General features: G+C 41.9%; 1 protein-coding gene across 1 annotated transcript in view; it reads left to right on the top strand.

The window, feature by feature from the left end:
* The window catches only part of RAPGEF5 (Rap guanine nucleotide exchange factor 5), a 201137-nt gene that overhangs the window by 119351 nt on the left and 56649 nt on the right, over positions 1–25137 (top strand). The window contains exons 10-11 of the mRNA XM_016159524.2: positions 17493–17602; positions 18052–18140. Coding sequence (XP_016015010.2) covers positions 17493–17602; positions 18052–18140 — 199 coding nt within the window. The remainder of the gene's footprint in view (positions 1–17492; positions 17603–18051; positions 18141–25137) is intronic.

Raw genomic sequence — 25137 nt, 5'->3', positions numbered from 1 at the left:
GATTTGACCCGCAGAGGCGCCCACCACTTAGCGAGGGAGACGGATGTGAAAACAAAGACAGGGCAGTAAAGAAGCAGGGCAACGAGCAGACAGAGGAGAGGGCCATTGGTATTCGCTTCCAGGAAATTGTCCTGTGAGGCGTTTGCTAAATGAAGCATCATCTTTTTAACACCCCGGGTTATGGCCCCCTAAGGACACAAGTCATAAATGGCAGAGATCATAAATCTCAGATCTATAGAAAGGTATATATCGTTGGCTTTTACCATGTTCCCCTCTCCCCTCCCCCATTTTTTAACTACAAAATATATTTCTCAAAAAAAATGGTATTTTCATATAGTTGTTGACCTGCTTTACTGATTGAATCTGTTTTTGAAAACAGGCTTTATTCCTAAGTAGGTTTATAGGTGTTTAACAGTTGAAGAACAAGGTATTAGGCAACTTGCTGGAATTTAGTGCAGTTCTGTTCAAGATTTTTTTGTTTAAAACTGTTATACCAATTGTAAAAATAATACATGCCTTTCGTAGAGAATTTTTAAATAATAGAAAGCTACAAGGAAGAAAAGAAAAATTTAGTGATAACTAACCGCAGTCTCCCTCACCATTCCATAATATACATTATGAGGCTTGCCTTATGTTTCCATAATATATTTTATTTAACCACCCTTTTCTGGGGGTTCAAACATTTTCAAAATGTTGCTATTAAAAAAGATCTGACATGCAATTCTCTATAAAAATCTTTATTATTTTTTTCTTTTTAGGTGAGGCAACCCTTGGTTGCCCTCACAGAGTGCAAGGACTTTGCCAGCTTACAATCCCTTATTTTTTTAAGCCTACAGCATCTGGCCTTCCTAGGCAGTCTTCCCATCCAAGTACTAACCAGCCCCGACCTTGCTTAGCTTCCGATATCAGACGGGATTGGGCTTGTTCAGGGCAGCATGGCCGAAGACCCCTACAATAATCTAGCTTTATATTTCTTAAGGGGAACTTCCTAGCCGAGTAATTACTACTTACAAGTATGAACTGTGTCCATCTTGTACGTTGTTGCTCGACCGCTTTCCATGAAGCTCGTGCCAGTTTTCACCTGCATCAGCAACACTTGCCGTGCACCTTCGCCTTCAGTGGCTGTTGCGATATTATGATTCTTAGGAGGAGAAACTAAGTATTTTTGTTAGGCCAACGGGAAAGAAGGAGTATTATCTTGTTCAAACTTACATTTCTTTTTAACGAGGTCACATATTTGTAATTTATATCAATTCATTTATCTTTCTTCTGTAGTCTGTTTACTTCCTTTGCCCATTTTCCATTGGGGTTTTTCTCATTGATTTGACTAAGCTCTTTATATATTAAGGATGTAAATCTTTGTCTTATTTGTTGCACGTATTTCCCCCAGTTTGTTTCTTACGTGTTTACTTATTTTTATACATATATGAGCAAAACTGTTAATTCATATTTTTTTTAATTTAAAAAATGCCTTTAAAATTAGAATGTTCTTCCTGATTCTATGGCCAGATATTCAATTTTATTTTCTTCTATCTCTTCTGGAGATGCACTTTCAATCCGGTCTTTATTATAGTTGGGATTTATTTTTGTAATATAAGATTTCTTGATTAGCTATCACATGCAAAATTTTTCTTCAGTTACTTTACTATTTTGTTGCCAGCATTTGAAAATCCATTTTATTCTGAAGGAATTGAAATTCTGTTAACAATTTTTTTTCAAATTAAATATATTAAGGACAAATTTCGTGAGTCACATCTCTGAGCTTTCTCTATAAAATTAGGAGATTAGATATCTAAGATTTCTTCTAGCTCTAAAATTCCTTTCTTAAATTGAAAACCCTCTTCCCAAATTCAGCAGCATCCATACTTGAGGATATTGAACACTTTGGGGGAAAATATCGCCATATTAAATGGATACCAATTAATTACTCAGGAGGCTTTGGGTAGCCAGTTTTTACTCTGGCTTAATATTGCCTCTCAGTGCCAAGAATCATTTTGTTCTTTTATGTTCTAAAAATACTACTGTGGCTAGAACGTCTAAAATTTTACTCTTCGTGAAATGATGTTGATACAGGACAGATGGCTGATCTAGCATATCCAGCTAGAAGTATCTCTGATATCAGGGTATTAAAGCCATATTTCAAGTCAAGTCATTAAATATTTGGAATTGTTTTTCTGAGTTCAGAATGTCCTGAGGAGGATTGAGATATGCAACTCCCAAAAAATGACAAACTAAAAAAAAAAAAGAAAAGAAAAAAAAGCTAGATTTTACTGACTTGAACTCAGAAGAAACGAGAAAATAGCCTAGTTATTTATATTGGCGAAGTTCGTTGACCACTATCCAAAGCCCAGCTCCAAACTGCTGCTTTTAAAAAATGCAAATTTATCTCTCTCCCATGTCTATCTCATAAAGAATTTGCTCTTTGAGGGCAATCCCCATGTTTTATTTGAACTTTTATACCAGATGTCTAGCACTGTGCTTTTTCAATCAATATTTGTGGACCCGAATCTGGTATTGTGGGTGATTTGAAATGTTTCCTAAGTTCAAGCCCTCTAACCAAATCTATACAACTCCCAAGCTGCACCAGCTCCAGGATTCCAGTTCATTGGAGATTTAAAGTTTTAAATTAAAGATTTTGTGCCATGGGGAATTAACCTGGAAATGACAAGCAGGAAAGACAGGGGAGTTCATCACCAATGGCCAGTTTGTAGACAAGCCTTTGGGGATATTCATGTTTGGTAAAGAGTAGACACAAACTTTCAGACTCGATGAATCACAGTTTATGGAGCAAGGATCTTACCTGGGCAGGTTTGTATATGAGGATTTCGATCCTCTTTGGCACCCTAAGTGCACAATAATATTCAGAAAGAGAACATTTTTTGTTTATTATTACTTAAATACTTTCTTTTCAGTCCATTTTTCTCTTTTCTCCATACCCACCCCCAAAAAAGAGAGGAAATGACCTACTACTATGCAAACAAATTTATTTTTGTCTTATTTTAATCTTCTCTTTCTTTATTTTTTAATTTTACTTGTTCATTTGCCTCTCAAATAGTTTTAGCAATATTTCATTACATTGTAAATACTCTTAACCTGTTCTAATCCCAACTTTCTATGGCTGTGCAATGAACCAGGACTGACACCATCTTACCTTTCGCCCAACCCACTGCAAACTGTGAGATGAGGTTTCTGAGATGGTTACTGCAGAAACCAAAGGCACGCCTCTCTAAAAACACCAAGGAATGTACAAAACATGAAAAAACAAGATTGTTTACTTAAGATGCTTTGTATCTGCTTGTTCCCGTGCCATGTGATCTAGCAGTTGCTACAGTAACTAGGAATTTTTCATTCCATAACTTGCATAACTACTGAGGCTGCCCTTTTTGTTACGGCTTTACCCTCTCTGAAGTTACACATTGTATGCATGTGTGTACACACACACACATAAGCATATCCACATGCATACACACAGACACACACGTAATTGCACATTTACCTACATGCAAAGAGATTTAGAAAGCAATAAGTTTTCTTGATTTGAAGCCTTCTCATATCTAAGCATATTACTTTATACTACCTTTACATTTTATTTTAAAAAATTTTTGCAGCTTTATTGAGATATGATTGACAAATAAAAATAATATATATTTAAGATGTCTGATGCGATGTTTTGATATATGTATACATTGTAAAATAATTTCTACAATAAAACTCATTAACATATCCATACCTCACTCATACAGTAAACCATAAGAGAGAGACAGAGAGGGAGAACTTAAGATCTACTCTTAGCACATTTCCAGTGTTCAAACTTTTTTAATTTGAAGACTACTTCTACCGGATCTGTTCAGTGTTAAGAACTAGCCTTTCCATGTAAGAGGCATTTGGGAGGAGAAACCAAAGCCGTAGGAACCAGTCAGGTGCTGCTCTAAAAATCCATACTATCTTCTTGTTATTCAGATTTTAAAGACTTCTATAAAACTGCTGCCATGAATTATTCAAACCCCAAATGACAAGTATATCTGCTACTCAGACTTTGTCTGAGTCATAATTTAGCATAGGTTTTTATTCTATCTTTGGGCTGCTTGGAAAAGTGTCAATATTGATATTTTCCCTTTAGAATAACTTTGTGTGTCTATTACACACACATATGAAATGATATGAGAATTCTTGGAAACTAGAAAGTATTTCTGTGTAACATTTATATTTGTCATTTCTGTAAAATCTAGGAAGCAAGATTTCACATTTTTTGTTTAATCTCATGGAACATATGTATTGTATTTTGACGGCCGTCAAGATATACCAGTAATGAGAGGTGGAAATAAGTGCTGTGCCCAGCACTAAGTCACCTCAGTTTTTTGCAGATCCCAGGCTAACAGAATCTGTTGCAAATACATCACACACACCGTGTGGGTGCCATGGATTGACGGAATTCATGTGTTTCAAGTATTGGCAGACAGAATTTCCTCCAGTGACCCCGATCACTGACAACTTTTTCCCCTTTTTTCTTCCCCATGTTAGGAAATGCTTAAGGATCTAATTTAGACTTTGAAGGCATCCTCACTTCTTCTGAGTTACCTTCGAATAGGCCTCGATCAGATATGTATGCACAAGGCGGTTCCCGCAGTGCCCTTTGACCTTGGCTCTGTGATTCCAGAAAAGCTGTGGGCTGAGTCTCGGTGACCTCCCAGCTCAGCAGGTTCTCTATCCATTTCCGCGGGCCCCGCTAACCAGGGTGAGTGTCAGTAGCTCACGAGTCTTAGCAAAATGAAATGACCCCGCATCCGGGGCAGTGATAGCCGAAGCTGTGGAGTTCAGAGGCTTCACCCCAGTGACCGTGGCTGACGTCACGCCTTGTTTGTTGCTGCTGGTGTTTATCCTGTTTATGCTTTAGACCCGCTGATGCTAAAGGATGCAGACTGTTCTCTTGCAGATAATCAGGAACCCCACCCAAACACAAGGCATTAACTATCTCTTGAAATTTTATTTAAAAAATGTTGAGTCAGAGACAGCGGAACTTCATTTTTTTTTCCTTTCTTTGAGATTTTAGCTTCTAGAAGTGTATGGCTGTTTGGTGAGTGAGACAATACAAAAAAGGTAAGGTGTGCGCCAGAGAAAAAGAACCCTACATTCCCACGAAAATGATCCAGTTTTTCAGGCCCACTTTTTCTTCCAGCAGAGGGGCTTCGGGCCTTTTTTCCTCCAGGTTCACCGAGCTCTGTAATTAACTCCCGTGATGGCTTCTGGGCTCTCAGTGGTGCATGCATACAGCACCATATGGAGCAATTTTCAATGCACCTGAAAAAAATCTGATGACATTATTTGTGTGTTTCTTTAAATGTGGATAATATTTAAACACACATACATGAATGAAATTGTAGCAAAGCCCCGATACAAATTCAATTTGTAACATTTTGATATTAATATACTTGGATGTCATACAGCTGCAATAGAGTTTGTATGTCTTTCTGCAAATAGTTATGGAAGGCTTTCTCTGTGTCCAGCACTCATAATCGCATCAATAGGATAGGTATTATCCCATTTCACAGACAAGAAAACCAATGCTCAGGGAGATTGAACAACTCGGTTAAGATCATCTAGCTAGTAAGGGGCAAGTCTAGGAGTTGAGCCCAGGCAGGTCTGTCTTCTCTTTGGTGTGGCTATCAGTTCAATTCGATTCTGGTCATAAGTTCTCTGAAGGGCTGCCACCATCTGCATTTAATTTTTGTACTAAGAATTGGTTATTACACATGAAATGGAAATGCATTATACCCCTATGTGGGTTCTGTGGAAGGGAGCTTGGTAAGGCATGTGGATTGATAAACTATTTTATCTAGTCATTGATGATTGAAGGGTAGTTGGGGTGGGACCATGATAGACCTTTTGCATACACAATTGTGTATTTTTTTTTTTAAGTTCCTAAAAATCTTCTGAGGGGATATAATAGCATCATATTTCAAATGACACTTTGGGATTTCAGGAGTACATTTTCCCCCTGGAACACAGCTCTTATGTGATAGTTAGGATTTCACTATAAACAAGGCAAATGTCACAACCCCTGTCCTCTCAGTACAGTTTGAGGCCTCCACTGCAGCTCAGAACCCAGCCTTTCTCTGAGGACTCTCCCTGGGTGAGAAGTGCCTCAAAACACCCCAGAGTCAGAATCAAGGTTCCATTTCTGCTGTGGGTGAGCTGTGTCCATTAATCAGAATCTTCGCCTACTTCTGCCTTTGGAGCTTTGATTCCTGGCCACAAGTGGTCTACATCTTGATCCTTGTCCTGTAGACTTCTAGCTCTCTGGACTGTGTCCCTCTATGTCTGATCCTCTGCCTCCTTGTCTTTGCTGACCTTTCTGTTCTTGATCTTGGGGGCCATTCTGATATATGGTATCCGTCTGCTCATCCATCTTTCACCAGGCCATTCTTTCATTCAACAGACACTGTTGTTGTGGGTGGTGGGACAGCGCAGGGAACAAAACAGACCGAGTGTCTTCTGTCACGCAGCTGATAGCAGAGCGGAACTTGTCCTATTTCTCCTCTCCCTTCTCCCCGCCAGCGCCATCCTGAACCTGGTCATCCACCAAGAACTTTCTTACTGGAACCGGAAGGCTTACCAGGAAACATTTAATAAAATTTAAGCTTTTATGATAAAAACAATAACATCTGTGTGACTTACTAACAACTCTCAAGGATCACATGGGGAGTGTTAAGTATAAAGCAAATTGTAGGACATGAATTGTGGGAAACCGATGTAGGTACTAGACAAGAAAGAGTGTTAAGACAATAAAGCATGCGTGAGTTAGATAAAGTCAGGCAAGGATATGCAAAGATACCCTACTCTAAAGCTGCTAGAATTTGAGTTGTTTTCCTGACAGCAAGATGATGGACTACATGACCTAGGTGGGGGCATTTAAATTCATGATAAGTGGACACAAGTTCCTCTGGAAACTGAAAGATCAGGTGCACTGGATTGTATCCATTTACATCCCCTTCTCTATTCTCACCTCTGCTCCGTGCTTGTGGGCAGTGGGGTCACGACCCCTATAGACTGTATCCTCCATAATCTCTCTCCTAGTGGGACTTGGCCATTGGTAGATACTGCAGGAGATCAGAGAGTAGGAGAGGGTCGTGGTGTTTCTTCTCACCTCTGTTCTGCTTCCTCCTGCTGTCCTGGCCATGCCCACAAACCTCTGTGGCTGCATCTCCCCGGGAGGCTCCCACCGGATCACCAGTGGGATCCAGTACTTCCTCTTACCTCCTCTTGCCCCTTCAAGCCCAGGGGCAGTTAAGAGCTCCCTCTTTGATGATTTATGGTTATTACCTTTTTTCTTTTCTTTTTTGGTTAATCTCCTCAAACCTACCCACACTTATGCAAATAGTCACTTCATTAAACACTTTTAGGACCCTAGCTGAGTGTGCCTCTCTTTTTTGCTAGAATAATCCATTAAGCTAATAAAGCATATTGAAATATACTTGGGGTGCAAAGACATTGATTTTATATGTTAGCGTCCATCTACATCTCTCCTCTGTTGTACGAAAGGTTTATGAGCTAAAGTTGGCCTTGGGATCAAATTCCTAGGCTTGCTGTAATTTTAGGGTTCTTAGACAACTTGTTTTACATGATAATACTCATGCAAGGTAATAAGATTTAATAGAGTTCTCTAGCAGCCAGAACTTTCTATCCAGTCCTGTTTACTGGTTTTCTGTGGGATTTTGGTCTCATTCCTTAACAACTTTGGGTTTGCTTTTGCACCTGCGGAAGTCAGACTTTACCTAGATTTTGTAAATTTTAGGATGATGATGGATCCTATTAGTCCCATTTAGGTTTCAGTTTGAGTAATTAATATGTGTAGAATTTTAAAAGGGAACCAATCATTGTTATTTAAATACTCTCTTCCAGAGTCACCTGTACAAAGATGTGTTTGTCAGGCCAGCACTTTGCAGTCCAGTAAATCTAAACCACCACTCACCTTGACACACATCTGCTTACTTAATCTTTCTCTCAGTATACTGTCTTAATCAGGTCTATCTTGCCAGCAATTCTCTTGACCTTTTTTTTTTTTTAATGTTTACTTTTTTTCCATGAGAAAAAAGAATCATGAGATACATTGTCAGCGAATTTTGTGAAGGTTGTTCTCACACACAGTTGTTTTTGGCCAGAGGAGGTTTTTTTTTTTTTTTTTTTTTTTTTTTTGCAGATAAGTATTTCAATTCTGCTGTACCCACATTTATAGTACAAGAATAGATGCAGGCATTGGTGGTTTGGTTTGCTAAGCTGTGCGTCAATTTCCATAGTACAAGATGAAAAGATACCTAACTGCTAAATCATGTGCATCTTCCCTATGTAAGAGAGCCAACACTTGGGGCTTCTGTGAGAAAAGTAGAGTCCAGACAGCTGAATTTTGTAGACTCTCAGTGATGGAAAAGATGCCCAGGTCATCTTGTCTGGGCTACACTCACTGAAGAACCATCTGCATTTGTTCTATAATATGGTTGGTTGATAGGCTCCGCTCCAGTCTGAGAGAGAGCACATTCTGCCTCTGTTGTCAGTACTGGCTAAAATCTACCACCCATAAATGGAAGGTCACCTTTCTAGAGCATCATGAGTAATCCCATAGCTCCCTTCCCCACAAGGCAGGTGAGCTCAGAGAGTGGAAATTACCTACTGTAGTCTAATTCTCCTGATTTTTTCTTTCTTAGACATTCCAGCAACCTCAACTATACCTATGAGCCATGTTTTTCAGACCCCCTGGTAGCTCCTTAGTGCAGGGTCCCAGGTACCCTGTCAGCAGACCCTGTGCCCACAAACTCATCACAACCCAGTAGAGTTTTGGTTTTGGGGGGTTTTTCTTCTTCTTTTTTTTTTTTTGAGGTAAAATTTACACAGCATAAAATTAACCCCTTTCAAGTATACAATTTGGTGTTTGCCCCAGGACTTGAGCCCATCAGGCCCAAGATAGCTTATGCACCAGAAGCCCCACCAGCCTTAACCTGCATGTCTCTGTGTCCCAGGGTGTGTGGGTACACAACAACCCCTGCCATGTTTAACTCCGCTCCTGCCAGCCCCACATTTCTCCTTGCTGGGTCCTGAGCTCTGCCCCAGTCTGAGCTGCTTTCACTGTAGTCCTGATACCATGCTCAGCCCTTGTCAACCCCATTCTTCTCTTAGAATTCAGTCCCTCAATAGCTGTCACAAGCCAGACTGGCCACCTAGAACTTAGGACCTGCTACCCTAGTAGTTTTGAGTCATGCCATGACTTAAGACACACTTGTTGCCCGTCCCACCAAGCAGGTTGGCCTGTTTTTGCCTGTTAGCACCGGGGTAAACCAAGTCCCCTTCGACCGTTTTAGCATCATGGGCCATCCTTAGAAGACATCTGTGGTTCTGGTTAAGAGCTCTGTTGTTGAGCTTGTGTGGGTTCAGTCTCACTGTCACCATGCCTTCGCCCTGTGACTTTTCTTGGAGCAGTTACTTTCTCAGTGGATGTTCAGCTTTTAGCTTTGCCTGACATATGGTAAAACCTCAGTAAATGATTGTTGTTATAGATCTGTCTGATCGTGACTTGATTTTTCCCTTGTTGCCTGTTCCTAGTAGGTCTGTTTGTTGCATGTGGCCATGCTATCTCCTTAGTTCATGAGTTGTGGTTACCTCTACCACTGTGAGATAAAGTTACGTTTGCTTTTAATGGTCCAGTAACTACTAATTGCATGACATCTTATTTTTCACAAAATACTTGTCATATGTTCTCTTAGCTATTAGTCAGATCATGGGGCTGCCTCACAGTGATTTTCACATCAACCCCCCTCACGACAAGATCCTGAATTAAAGCAGGTCATTTTGATCTCATAGGTGACCCCTCACCCATCTTTCTCGGTGTTCATTTTGATGAGCACGACAACTGTTCTTTTGAGTTTACCCATATCTGGTCAAGTGCTTCATCTAAGTTGATGGTGGGGAAGCAGAGCAGGGCAGGCCAGTGTCACCATTGGAGTAGTCCGATGACCCTTTAGGAAGCTCAGCTCTCGGCAAAATGTCCCCTCTATCAGCACTGTCGGAATTTACCACTTGAAATGTATTCTTTGAGATTTAAGGTATTGTCCTTTAAGCCTCCACTCTAAAATGAGCATTCGTTCATTCTTCTTTTTGTTCATGTATTTATTCACTTAGTTAATGTTCTTTGAGCATGTGTGAAGTGTCAAGACCTGGCTCTTTGTTGGAAATTCGAAATTGAAGAAGATACGGTGCCTGCCCACAGATGAGCTTGTGCTTTAGCTTTAGAAGGGAGACAAAAAGGTGTATTGATGTGTATTCCTCAAAATGGTGAATCAAAAGGACCCACGTGCTGCTGAGGGGCCACAGAGAAGAGCCAACCAAATCAGACTGGAAGTGGATGGGGGAGGGTTTCCTGGAGGAGGCAATTCTTGACGTGAACTTCGTGAGATGGCTAAAAGTCAGACCAAGATAAAAGGAGTAATAACAAGCTGTTGGCTATAAACGCTGTCTTAGTCTGTTTGAGCTGCTCTAACAAAACACCGCAGACTAGGTAACTTGTAAACAGAAATTCATGGCTCACAGTTCTAGAGGCTGGAAAGTCCAAGATCAAGGCACCAGCAGATTCAGTGTCTGATGAGAGCCCACTTTCTGGTTCAGAAATGGCCATCACTTCACCGTGTCCTCACATGGCAGAAGGAAGGAGGGATCTTTCCAGAGCCTCTTTTATAAAGGAAGTAATTTCATTTATGAGGACTGCACCCTCATGACCTAATACGTCCCAAAAGCCTCACCACCATACACCAACAACTGGGGATTAGATGTCAACATACGAGTTTTTGGAAGGGGGACACAAACATTCAGCCCACAGCAAATGTGTTCCTGTAGATAAGTCAGCATCTTGAGTTCTGTGCTCAATAATTTGAGGGAAAACAGCATTGTGGCTTGTGCTACTAAAAGACTTCTCGACGCCATGGCATCGAGCTAGGTGATTCTCTGTGCCCACCATTTGAAAGGGTCTCTGGTGCTGCCTGCTCCAGACGGGTTTGATTATGGAGCACTGGGCCACATGGGGAGTGCTGAGGATTCTGGTCAGGGCCAAATAGAGCAGGAAGGGGACATTAGAGGGCACAAAACACACATCTTCCTCAGTTCACAATTTAGCCCACAGCTTGACCTGTTCATGCTCACCCCCCGCCCTTTTTTTTCCATGTACCCTAGACTAAGGTATAATACCATTTAGTGAATGCCTTCCTGGCGTCGTGTTCGTCACATGGCCTCTTATATGTTAGTTGCATGGGGGGTTTAATTTGGTAGAATTCTGACAGACGGAATAATTATAACACTCAAGTCCAAAACACAGTGATCTCATGTGATGAGCTTTGTAATAGGAAAGTGACTAAATGGAGGGTAGAGGGAAAATGGTAGTAACAGTAACCTTCGAACCATGTGAGACAGAATTCTGCCTTTTAAAGGTAGTTCACTCACTCACCCTCTTGCTTGCTCATTAGTTTTCATGTTCAAGAAAAACTGATCAAGTGAATGTTCTGTGCCAGGCCCTGAGCTATGTGTTAGGAAGAGAAATAGAAGTCTCTGCCCTCAAGATGCCATCATTTAGTAGAGAACACAGAGGGAGCGCATAGGGTCAGTGTGATGGAGGTCATGACAGGGTTCTTTGGACATCTCATCTGGATAGAAGGTATTAGTGGCAGGAGACTTATCCAAGAAGATGAGGTGATCAATGAGTTCCATCATATGGAATGGTTCATACGTTTTGGGGTTCATAGACTTCAGTGAGATTTAGATCTCTACTCAGCCTAGAAAAATGTGCCTATACCAAACAATTTTACTTACTTTCAGAGGATTCTCTGAGTCCCTAAAGCCCATCAGTGAACCCCAGTTAAGCATGCTTGTGAGAGTTTATGCTCATAGAGCAGCAAGAACATGAGGCCATGGAAAATGCTGGTGGCTGCTTTCTGTGAGTACTTGGGAGAGGAATATTTTCCATTATCTCTGATTGTAGGCAAGTAATTGTGGCAATTGCAGCGGGGCTGAGAAATCCCTTAGTTGTCACTTTTTCTTGCTAGTGCTGGTGATAAGTGAAAATGTAAATATAGTCAGAAATGTGGTTCAGGACAGTACAAGTTGAGCCCTGCTAAACTGGGAACATTAATTCTTCACCTTTTTTTAAAAATCAAAATTTTGTTATTATATGGGTACTTTCATCTTAAAATAAGTATGTCTTTTATGTGAATAAATGAAAGCAAAAAGTTTGATTTAGAAGTACAAAAGCTGATCACAATCATGGCAGTTAATCTAAAATAAAGGTACTGGTTCTATCGTTCATTCAGAATTCACAGGCAGGATGGCAATGTGGCCGGAAAAAGAGACTAAATCAGAGCTGCTCCCCACAGAATAAAACAAAGAGGAGGAGCAGGGAAACTTGGAGCCTCCTCTGTTTCCATACCCCACACGGGCTCTGTCCAAAGGTCCCGAGATCCTGTGAATAAATAGCTTCCCCCCTCATCGCTCACTCATCTTCCCCGATTTTCAGCTGAGAACACCTATTTATTGTTGGAGTTTCTTCTTCCCATCTATCAGGGAATAGGGGAAAGAACTGGTTTTTGAAGATCTGGGGGCTAAAGTAAGTCTTGGGGAGAGGGGAGATTTCCCACTGAGCATGCTCTAACCAGGGTCGAGCTCCATGGACAAAGGCATGAAGGAGCATGGTGCCGTTGGGCATACACCTCATTCCCCAGCTCACTGTCCACATCATTTTGTACCTACGGAAGTCCCTTCCCTCCCGAGGTCTGTGGCACTTGCCCAGGTCATCTTCAGTAGCTTTATTTTCTGTCTCCTACCTCATCATTTTCTGAGCCCCATTCCCTGCAATCACTTTCAGGAACATTCCTGTATATGACTCTCTCGTCACCCCGAGGAAGAAACGCTTTTCCCCTTGACGCCTAGAACCACCATTTCTGCACCACTCCATACCAATGACAGGGCAGCATTTGGTCCCTCTTGTCAATGTCCTCTAGCCAGAGATGACCAGGAACACACCTGTAGCTGAACAGGCTGGGCTTACTTCCCGGTACAATGACAAAGACCTCACACTATGAGGTACCGTGGGGCAGCTCAGCATAAGAGGGTGTTTGAGGAAAGGGCTTATGGGACTTGGGTTTGTGTTAGGTGATTTGTGGAAAGGTTTAAAGAACTAGGGCTTCGCTCTGGATTAGCTGCTGTCAGGAAATGCGTTAAGTCTATGACTAGATAAATGTCTTTAATCTCATCCACAGGGAAGGTGGACTAGAGCAAAATTAAAGCTGTCATTGAGAAGGAAGCAGTAGTCTGGGCTTTTTGGTATTTTCCAGGCTTTTTGGTATTTTCTGGCTTGGCGAGTGTTCATGTTTTGGCTATATTCAGATACGATTACTGAGTGGCCGTGTTTTTGTTTTGTTCTCTTTTGGTCACAGAGTGGCCTTGTCTGATGTCGATTTTCCGTGAAATCGGTGATGTTCCACAGGGCAACGGCAGGGCCCAGCCGTGAGCGTGAGGCCAGCTCCCGATGCCAGGGGCTGCTCCTCTCCTGCTCAGCCTTCCCCACTTTGAACCGCCCTCCTTCAGATACACATTTGCCTCCTGGATCAAAGCCTCCGCCCGCTTCCTCCTCCTCCACCTGCCTGCTCCCTTAGCTCCTGTGGGGACTCTTCTCAGCCCTTCCATGATTCCCCAGTTTATCAGCTTTTTTCTTGGCTCACTCTGTCCGTAACCAGACAGACACCATGTGGTGATGAGCTGTTTTCTTGGTGCGCTGACAGCTGCCCAGAATCCCTCCCCGAGTTACCTGCTGCTGTCTCCTCTGCCAGGCCCTTCTCCTGGGTGAGCTGTCATTTATTATTCCCCTCGACTTTTCTGAGCACTTCAGCAGAAAGGCATAAAACCATACACACGTGTTTTCCACCCTCAGGAGTCCACAGAGCTGCCTGGCCATCCTTTTTTTTCATAACTTGTTTGTCCCCTGTGGCACCTCCTGAAGCCATTTTTCTAATAACATTCTCTTCAAGCCACCAACTTCACCCCGCGATTCCAGAAGATGGTCTCAGTTCCCACTACAATAAGAAGGTAGACGCCACCTCATATGATCTACCTCAGCTTCCTCATTTTCTAACGTCATTCTAAATCTTCACCCATCCTCTTCCCCGTGGGCATCTCTGAAAGGACCCAGTCTCAGTCCTTTGAGAGGCTCGCCCCTCCCCTTGCGCTCCTGGTCCTGCCACCTCCTCTCAGCACCCCCTCGCCTCACTGCCTCCCAGCCACACAGCCTCTTCAGTCTGACTCCTGCTCTCCTTCACGATGCCATTCCCGGGCATGACCTTCCCGGTCTGTCCACGTCCTCCCCGTTCACGCGCATCTTAACACGTCTCCTCCCACCACTGGGCCTGAAGTGGGCTTGTCATCACTCTTTCTTAGACCTACCATCTTGTAAACTTTATAGCGGCAGCCAGGCTTTTCCTGCGAAACTCCTGAGAATGCCCTCCAGGTTCTCCTGTCTCCGCCTGGTGTTACTTTTCCATAATCTCTGTGAGTAGGTTTCCTCCATGACTCTAATTCCCTACCTCTTCCCCCAAATTTCTGTGTTGTGTTTTGTTTTGTTTTGTTTTGTTTTTGTTTTTGTTTTTGTTTTGCTTCCTTTGTCCCCATCTTTATAGTTCCCCTTCTCTCCTGTTCCCCTTTAACAATCTCATCTACTCCCCAAACTTGAATAATTCACAAATTTGTCTCTGTTCTTGACCTCCATCCAGGGGGCTTAGTTCTTAATTTCTACCTGCCCGCTAAACATCAACAGCACAATGCCTTATCAGAACTAACACATCAGTTGTCTGAAACTAGATTCATCAGTCTCACCGGAGCCAGTTTCTCTATACATTTTTGTCCCATTGAATCCCATGGGTTACGGCTTTGCATTGTCTCTTGCATTTGGCCTCGTCTTAGGACACTCACCAAGTTAGACTTAGGTGGTTATGGAGCCTAATAACTTGTCATTTAAGGGCAGAGTACTTGTCTTACTCGTCCCTACTTGCCACTTGGCATCTTACCGAAGGAGACCCTCACTGTTTCTTGAATGAATTAAGTGTTTTAATGCTTTACTTGCATTTCATGAGCTATTCGTCATTAAACATATTTTCTGCCACTAGTCCTCTAAGTGCTTTTATTCTTAACCAAGCAAGCACTGAAATAAAGTTTCATACCCACCCATGGTACCTAGGAAGAGAAGTTAGGTGAGGGTATATGGGTTGGGAGACATTAATTTAACCTTTCTTCTTTAGAGCCAGATATAATACATAGGGGTATTATGTTTCCATGGCAATTTTAGATAACTTACATCTCCTTTTATACATTGATTTTTCTGCTTTTTCTCTTCTTTATTTTTAATAGGTTTTTGAAATGGAAACTATCACTATGACATAAGATACTATTGATAGTACATCAATATGATTCAGCTATTCCCCTGCCCAGCAGACTGTGGCTGCTCTGTGCACAGTCTTGTAATACGTATTAGCTGCACAGACACTGGAGAAGCCCTTCCCATCCATATGTATGTGCATGGCCTGCGGAAGTTAATAATGCCATATATCACGTACACGTAGAATGTAAAATGTACTTCAGAATGACAGCAGGCTAGTATAAAATGAGTATTGGCTTACTAAGAGTGGAAAACCGGGGAAAGATTTTTGTCCTTTCATATCTACTGTTTACTGAATTATTTGTTTCTGTGTGTCTGAGTATCCCAGATCCACATTTCGCCTTTTTTTTTTTTTCTTATTTGTCAATATATGCCCCCTCTCTGCAGCCAGCTTATTTCACTTGGATAACAAAAGAACCTCTTTGGAGAAATGAAAGATAGCAATTACACATTGGTATTCATGTTACAGGAGTCACACTGCTGTCCTTGGGGAATTTAACCATGAATATCCAACATTAATTGCCACAGTAACTGCATGTCTGACCTTGCTGAAATGTAATACATCAGCTCTACATAGTAAAATATTTCACCACGAAAGGTTAAAAAGAATCATTCTGAAATTGTATTGTTTAGAATGACCAATATTTGTTTTTTGTTTTTAAGATCCTAGAAGTCTCATATGACTAGGTCCTACTTTTTCTTAGGAATCAGGACCCTGGGAGTTGAAAGCATAATTTTTATCACTGCTTTGGTTGGCAATTATAACAAGATGAATGCTGTCCAGTTCTTATGAAAGGTGAATAAGATACCTTGACATCCCTGATTGATCTATGGAACTGATTAATAAGGCACGAAGACATAGTACGTGTTATCTATTGGGGCGGGAAATATTCTTTTTGTTTGTTTTATTTTTAATGTCCGTACCTAATTATAGGTAGGATTTTCTGCCAGTAGCAGAAACATTCTACGAACCCTAGGATATGTTTCCCCTTTTCAAGAGGTGACGTCATTTCTCAGGCGAAGCTTACTTACTGTCCACTTTTCTTCCATTAATCTTTTACTCGAATCCTCAGAAATACAGAAGCTTAGGTTTTCTTCTGTGGATTTTAAAGTTCTGGTTTTCCCAGGCTCTCTCACACTCACTGGGTGTCACGCATCAGGAGCATTTCACAGGACACACTCCGGGCGTGTTCGCAGGGCCGCACACTGCTGGGTCAGCGGTGAGCCCGACTCCGACAGAGCCACGTCAGCGGGCCGTGCTGGCTCCGGGCTGTGGAAGCTGTGTGTGCAGAAATGAATGATTGTTCAGCCTTCTCTCCTTTTTAAAAAGGACTGAGGTGAAGAAAGTCAGTGCACTCACCCGTGACACCCAAATCTCAGCCTAGAGGAGAGTCGAACTAGAGGTCTGTTTTTGCTTGTATTCCGGCAAAACAAGTACATGATGAATTTGAAGGCCATCTAACTCTGGGGGGAAAAAAATGAACTGAATGATAGAATGGGTAGTTTTGGGCTGCCCACCTTTTAAATAAAGCAGTGATGGAAATGAATATGATATATGTCTACTACAACGATTTCATATGGCTTGCTCATTATTTTAGTGTTTAAATATTTTATATGACTTTCCAGTTGAAATATGACGATTGTTTAATAAGTGCTAACTAGGTAAATGAGAAAACACATGCAATTAGTATGTTGTGTTTTTTAAACTTCGAACTTTAGATTCCTTAATTCAAATCATTCAGGTAGTTTTAAAAATGAACTCTCTGAATCTTATCCCCACTTTATTTATTTTTTTCTTCTATTTGAAGTATATATGTCTCCCTAATGCTCTATGGGTCCTTAGAACTTGAGCCTGGATACTGGACAAGAGGGAGATTCTCGAGCAGACTCCTAATTTATTCTGAATGTTTAAAGAAATTAAGGTGTGAAGCAACTCGAGTAAATGCAACATTAGTTTCTTTTCTTTTCCTTTTTCTTTTTTAATCTTCTCTTCCTTTTTCCTTCCTCCATCCGTCACTCCCACCCCCGATTGGAGCAGGATGATGAAGTGACTACTGTTCAGGAGCAAGAGCAGGACGTCCTGGTGCTGAGGAAGGTGCAGAGCTGCGGCCCGGCCCCCCTGGGCGGCAGCTCGGAGGGTGATTGGAGGTGAGTGCCCTCTGAGGCTCGCGCTCCCGCGCCCTTTCCCCTGCCAGCCTTCCCTTCCCTCGCTCCGTCTCGCTCGCTCTCCCTGCCTCCCCGTCCCTCCCTCCCTCCCTTTTTTCTCCGCCTCTCCAGCGTTCTAGCTGACTGCAGAGCTCTTAGCAGCCAGATGGACTCAGTTCCCAGTGAAAGGACAGACATGGCCAAGATCTTCTAGCATTTAGGGGATGCCTTTGTTAGCAGCCCTTCACAATGGGCAGCTCCCGGCTGAGGGTCTTCGACCCGCATTTAGGGAGGAAGGATTCCGCGGCGCTCGCAGACCGCGAGCTGCCCTTGCCTACCTTCGATGTGCCTTATTTCAAGTACATTGACGAGGAGGATGAGGACGATGGATGGAGCAGCCGCTCACAGTCCTCAACCGAGGATGACTCAGTGGACTCTCTGATCTCTGACAGATACGTGGTCGTGTCCGGCACCCCGGAGAAGATTTTGGAGCACCTTTTGAATGACTTGCACCTGGAAGAAGTCCAGGACAAAGAAACAGGTAAGACCAGGAGGTGTCTCCTGTTTCCAGACTCTCAGTGGTGGCTGCCCTTGTCAGACTCCTGAGGGACAAGGCTCCCACTGCTGCCGGAGGCAGGGTGGGCTGGCAGAGCATATGCTCTGTGCCCCTCCCCCTGGGCTCCCGTGCTGTTTTGTTTAAATCCAGTAAATGGACACATGGAGGTCCAAGCAGCTGACTGGGAAGTAGCTGTACAAAGAAAACGATACTAAGACAGATGTGCTTGTTTCTTTGGCAGTTTTGACCAAATCTTACCTAAAGGCTGTTGGCAAGAAGCCAGCATTCAATAGCCAGTGTTCATTTAATGGGAAGAAATACAAAGCCTGGGGGTTAGCAAGCATTCACCTGACCTGCGGGAGGCACTCGAGCTGGGGAGAGTAGCCTACCAGCCAAAATGTCAGCAATAAATGCAAGTACTCAGCAACTAGAAGCTGAGCAGCAACTTTTGCCTTTTTCCAAGTGGTTTACAAACTGCCCGGAGCACGCCCTGCTGTGCAGAACGTCACCCTCTCAGCTTCTCAGACCAGGAATTATAATTCATTGTAGTACTGATCAGACTTCTTGTCCTTTCTCTTTAATCTGGGAGCAAAATACCCATTTAGCTTTTTCACCCTTGCACATTCGGAAATACTAACGTTGCATTTACAGAATGACCTGTCCATACTTTCTTTTCCATAGAAGGGTAAGTACTTGCCTTTCTTAACCAGTATTTGTCATTCTTTCCAGCCTGGAGCAATTATTCTAATGAATAGGCCTCTGGCTGTACCCTAAATGTATAACTTGATCCCCTGACTAAGATGTACTTTTTGCTGCCACCACAGTACCTGTGATGCCCATGGTTTGCAGTATGTTGGCTGCATCAGTAAAAGGCATTTTTGGGTTATAGTACGAAGCAACTCCTTAGGTTTTCCCCATGCAGACAGGGTTGTGAAATGACAACTTAGGCGGGAACAAGAATTTCTTTGGGTCCCAGTAGTTTTGTCTGAACATAATTGTTGTCTGGCTCCACGTTGCATTATAAAGGGCATTAAGAGAAACAAAGGTGTGTGAAATATGTAAGTGGGTAAGGGGGAAAAAAAAAAGCAAAATGATCTAATCAGGTATCCTAAAGTAATGTTACTGTTTATTTGATCTCAAAATTCAAATAAAAAACTTATTTTGCATATATGTTTGGGAGGATAATTAATAGTTGTTATTTGTGCCCAAACAAGCTAAAAGAAAGATATATTTTTGTGGCATTTGCTGGGCTGTTTTTGTATGTCAGTCAGTTAATATTTTGTGCATTTGAGTACTATTCCTGTGTTCCGCTTCATCAGAGATAATCATCATGGAACTGGCCACAATTTTCTGTGTACTGATTACCAGACTACTGCATTACACAGGTGGTTGGGTCTAGATTACAGGCACATTACCTGCCATGAAGAGGATACCTTTAAACTTGGATAGAGGTTTTGGGGAATTGAATGCTTGCTTTCTTCTTAATAGCGCCACAATTCCATAATGCAAGACTTTGTGTCTAGGTCTTATGGATAAGAACAGAAATTACTAAAGACAACATTAGGCCTACCTTGATTTCCTTTTTCTTTCTTTTCCATTGTCATTAGTTTCTCGTGAAAGATGGCCCAGGTGCCCACTAAAAGTCCCCACTGTCTGACACTGGGAACGAGAAATCACCCTGATTGCTGTCGCTAATGCCAGGAGTTGCCTCCTGTTGGGAAATGGTGTTGTACATGGTGTCTAGTGACGGTTATTCCACTTTTTTCTCAGTTCTCAAATATTCAAACACGGGGATCAAATAGGTCACTTTAGCCACACGCTCAGCAAAGTAGGGAGGACCAGGACTCAGCGTCTTGACCTAAGCAGGGCAGGAAAACGCCCCTTGGGGTCAGCCTCTCCTCATTCCAACTCATTTCCTTAGAGTAAGTGGAGGACAAACTTCAGATTATCGCAGAGATACTCGAGGGGGCAACATGGTAACAATTTTTTCTCCAATCAAAAGGAGAATTTTATGAAAATGAAAAAGTTAACTTTCAAGAGTCATCGATGTGTATGTAATAGGGACACCTAAGAGGAAGTCGCAGGCAGTTCTTCAAAATTCCACATGTCGCACCGTGGAGAAAATACAACAGAAGAGCCACTATGTGGGTTTTGTTGATAAAATTAAGAGAAATATCATAAGTATGAGATAAAATACAGTTTATGTACAAATTGAAGGAAGGTGGTTATGAGTTTGTTCTGGTTTGACTACTAAATGAATCACATATTTAAAGTAATGGAGGCCCCTCATCACTGACAGGGGTGAATTCTAGGTCTTGATCTTGGCCAAGCTGGTAACCCTCGTTAAAAAGGCCTATGTGTACAAGAGCCTAATAGAGTCACATAAACATATGGGAGACAGATGGAGGAAAATGAGAAGGGGCTGCAATACAAGTGTGCCCCAGTGTTTTTATGTTCTTACGCGCCCTTTTTAGGGAGCTGGAGCCATATGAGGCTGGCTAGGGCCATATGGTGGTCGTCCACATGGCCCCGATGAGGAGAAAAGGGTGCATGGGAGGGTGCAGCTGGGATGAACCTGTCCTGGATTCTTACATTCCTGTACCTGCCAGAGGCTGGGGAAGATAACCAGGCAAGAGATGCAAGTGACTTCCTGTCTCTTTTCCACAAAAGTCACTTAGTTGTGAAAATGTAGGTGCAAGGCCCAAGAGGAGAAACCTTCTATATCACCAAGGACAAATCGAAGAGATTATAAATTGATGTTAACACGCAAGTGGAAAAAAGATGCTTTAAAGCAACCTACTGATGACTTTCCTGAATGATTAGATCCACACAGCACTTACCATGCTGATTTTCATAATCCCCTATATGCATATCTTTCTTCCCTGGTAGTACCAGGCACAAGGAATCATCAGTGAATGTCTGTGGAATAAACGAATGAATGAATGAGTCTTCATAGTTTAAAGTGGACTGAGTCTGGTAACTGGATATCTATTTGTGAACATGGAGAATGATTGAAACTATTTTCAAAGATTTCCTTTTTTATCAAGGTTCAGGTTCTGACTTGAAACATTTGGAATGTTAGAGAAAAATCGAGCAGTTCTATCTTTCTTTTTCCCAGAAATAGGGCAGACATCATTGGGCATTCCCAGCCCAGGAGAATTACAAGGAAGGCAAGAAGGAAGAAAAACAAGGCATCGTGAGGAGATAGGATGGAGGAGCAAGTTCGCACCAGCCAGCCCTGGGCTGTAGGGTCTGCAGAGGTTGCTGCTCCTACTGAGCCTTTCCTCTGTGCTGGAAAGGATGAAGTGTGTTCTGTTAGAAATTCTTCTAGGAATAATAATTTCTGTTTTGAAGCAGGGGGGAAACTCTGTATTGGATGCATTATGTAGAGAATAACCTTCTTACTGATTTTTCTTTCTAAATCTGCATTCTGACAGGTTGACCTTAGGAAAAACAGCAGAGGAAATGCATTATTTGCTCCCCTCTTTTTTTACATTTCCTTATTTTTTATTCATCTTTTCGATGAAAACGCCCTTATGATTACAGGTTTCCAAGAAAAACGAGTAAACAGGGAGTAAGATAGGAGGACAAGGTAAAGCCTGCCAGCTGATTATTATTAGGCTTGACCTGATTTCGAGGTGTGACTGACTTTTTCACTGCGTGAGGTTGTATCATTCAGTCTGTTCTAGGAACGTGTGCTCGGTATGGAAATGTCCCCTCTGCCTGCTTTGCTTGTGTCACGGATGCCTCAGTGTTGGTGGTGTGTTTTCAGCAGCACCTAGTAGGTGGGAAATGCCATTGAAGTAGTGAATTCATTTTCTTGGGAACAAGGCAACAACCTCTATGAAAGTACCTGGTTTGTATTATGGAAGTGTCTCGCGCAGTCGATAGAGTCCAAAAGTCGTTCTCCAGAGCCAGCATAATGCTTTTTTAGGGTGTTATGGCACTGACAGAGCCTTGAGTAAAGAAAGCTAGGACAGGCACTTCATTTTCTATTAACTTTTTAAAAAAATCTCCTTTCCCGCCAGCACCACGCCTGTCATAAACACTTTATACATATTTCTTATGAAGAAAAATTAAGAATGCTTTTGTCTTGATCATTGGAAAGATAGAAGACAATTTAGGTGAACTTCTCCCTTGATTTCCTCACCTTTTAGGATTCCGGTAGGGTGTTTGGTGCCTTTGTTCCTGGCTTTCTCTTGCAGGTGGCAAGATCTTACTTACCTTACAGCAGCATGGCTTTTGCAGAATTGGAGCTTTTAAGGGTAGGCACAGAAATTTTTAGATGGTAGTAAGTTTCTCCATGATTTCGTATAATTAATATAGACACAAATTATCTTGCATTTATCTTTTTTTTTTTTTATTTTTGTGATGTCATTTAACAGAGAGACTAGCAGGTGCATCTATGGCTGCACATTAGCAGCACTTTTAAAAAAATACCAATGCCCGGGTCTCACCCAGAGTTTCTGACTCAGTGGACCTGAGTTGGGCCTAAGCCTATGGGCTTTAAAAGCGCTGTGGGTGATGCTAATATTCAGCCAGGCATGAGAGCCACTGAAATAGAACACAGACTTTGTCTCACTTGCCTTTTTCTTAAAGATGTATTCCAAGTTTCTAGTAGATACATAGCTGCCTCTGAGAGTTAGGGACCTCATTCCGCCTTTCCTTTACCTCCCTACCCCACTCCCTTTCTAGGGCCTTATGTCCAGCCTCATGTCCACTGTCCAGCCTCATGTCCACTGGAGCCTCTGCAACCAGAGAAAGTCAGAATTCACAAACCTGCTCTGCTGTTCCATCCACTTGAGAAAAGGAAACAATCAGAGGAGACAGAGGATACACAGTTGTTAGATTTCTCAACTCTTAGAGGAGATGATGATATACGAACTAAACCCATTTGGAATTTTGCCCGAGTTCTGCCACTACAAAAATCTCTTGGTGATCCTTAGGTCTCGCAGCCAAGAATGTTTACTTCTGTAAAGAAATAATATTTTAAGGAAGGAGAAAATGCAGTGCACACAGTGGAATAGAAAGGTACTAAATGAGATTCTGAAGCCTTGATTCCCAGATCCAGGCTCCATTCATAAACCAGCCTGAGACCTGGAGCAAGTCATACTTGCTCTTTGGTCTAACTTCATGTTACTTTATGTTACTACTGCATTTCTTTGGCTTCATGTTTGCAGTTAGAATGTTGATGGGGTAGGAAGCTTAGAATCCAAGGCTCAGTGGCCATGCCTGGCGATGATTTAAGTAAGTTTGCATATAACCTTGTCCGATGGGAAACTTTTTAAGTTCTTTTGAGAAATTATGCTATAACATTTCCAAAGGATAGCTTTGATTTATCACTCTCTAGTAAAATCCATTTGTACAGTTTTATTACCAAGCTGTTTTGGATATTCAGAAGCAGTCTATGGCCGGAGAAAAGCAGCAGTTTTCTCCTGGTGATGAAATTACTGTACCCTATCTCTTACACCAGCCATCCCCCTGTAAATTTATACACTGCTTCTGTAATAAAATATAACTGTACATTTTTCATTATTCAATTTCTACATAACATGAATGATTACCTTAGGAAAATTTAATTCCTTCATTCCATAGATATCCTCAATTTCTACTATGTAGGTGTTGTTCTAGAAATGGGGGTACAGCTATAAATAAAATAGACAAACTCCTTACCTTCATGGGGCTTACATTCTAGTGGATGGAGTCCGACAAAAAAAAAAAAGTAGGGAAATAATGGATATTAAATGATGGATGCTAAATAACCAATATCATTACAGGTTTAGGATAACTATGTTCACATGTCTTTAAAAATAAAGAAACTAGAGGATATGCTAAAGTATTTTAGAGAATTAACATGAAACTTGTCTATTCAACAAAGTTCAGAACCAAAGGAAATAGACTTAATTGAAAAAAAAAAGAAAGAAAAAAAAATAAAAGAAATGTGAAGTAGGTATGGGTATTCCAAACGGTACCAGCTACCCCGGCATCCGTGGAAATGATTCATATCAGCCCTTTACCATCTCGACCTGGGGTTGTAGCTTTCTCAGAGACAAATAACTGGACCACATTGCTACTTGAGGCCTTTTCAACTTTATGAAACAGCCAGTTTTTAAATATTAGGTTAATTTTGTTTGCATACATGCTAATAAACACATCAGCAAAAGACCAAATAAATTCCTTAGCACCAGCTCCTACTTCCCTGGGCGTGTGCCTCAGAGGCTGACGGAAACCACCACCTTTCAATGAAGGCCTGTTTTCCCTTGAAACAGCAATCCACAGGGACAATGAAAGTCACCCAGGAGCTCTCAGAGAGCTAGGAGTGAAAGTGTTCACATGAGAATATATATGGTTTCTGCTCTGCTGTTATCATTTTTGCGCTATGCGTTTTGTTTCTTTTGGTTCGGTGTGAGTTTTTGGAAGTTCTCTTAGCTTCTCTCCTAATTACTCATATGGAGAATATAATGTATTTGCCATAATTGAAGCATATTGACAGAGCAATGAGGTATTAGAATTGTGCAGACATTGTCTTGTCAGTTGCCTCATTTATGGAAGCAGAGGACTTAGACTATGTGACAGTTGAGGCCCCTTCCTGATTTGAGAGCCAGGATTTGAAGCTTACTCAGGACACCACTCTGTTTATCTAAACTTCCTCTCTGTTGGATGGATCCTGGTACAGGGTATTTATACTCACCTAATGGACAGGGAAGCTAAGGAAGAACTAAGCTGCTTCAAGGATAGAGTGATCATTTGAATCTGAGAATGAACCCAGGTATATTACTAGCTTCATCCCAGAGATCATTTTTTGTCTAATGACTAGATCCATGGATAAAAGACATCAATGAAGTAAAAACCTACCATTCAATTCTAGCTATAAACCCCAAATCAGGTGCTTTAGTAGAGGCTTAAAAGCCATCTGATCTCCATCACAAAGACCTGCTTCTTGGTTTCCAGCTGTGAGCAGGATGGTTGCTCGGTGAGCTAA

This window comes from Rousettus aegyptiacus, unplaced genomic scaffold (assembly GCF_014176215.1).
Source record: "Rousettus aegyptiacus isolate mRouAeg1 unplaced genomic scaffold, mRouAeg1.p scaffold_m13_p_13, whole genome shotgun sequence".
Classification (NCBI taxonomy): domain Eukaryota; kingdom Metazoa; phylum Chordata; class Mammalia; order Chiroptera; family Pteropodidae; genus Rousettus; species Rousettus aegyptiacus.
This window is presented reverse-complemented; position numbering and strand designations above follow the sequence as displayed.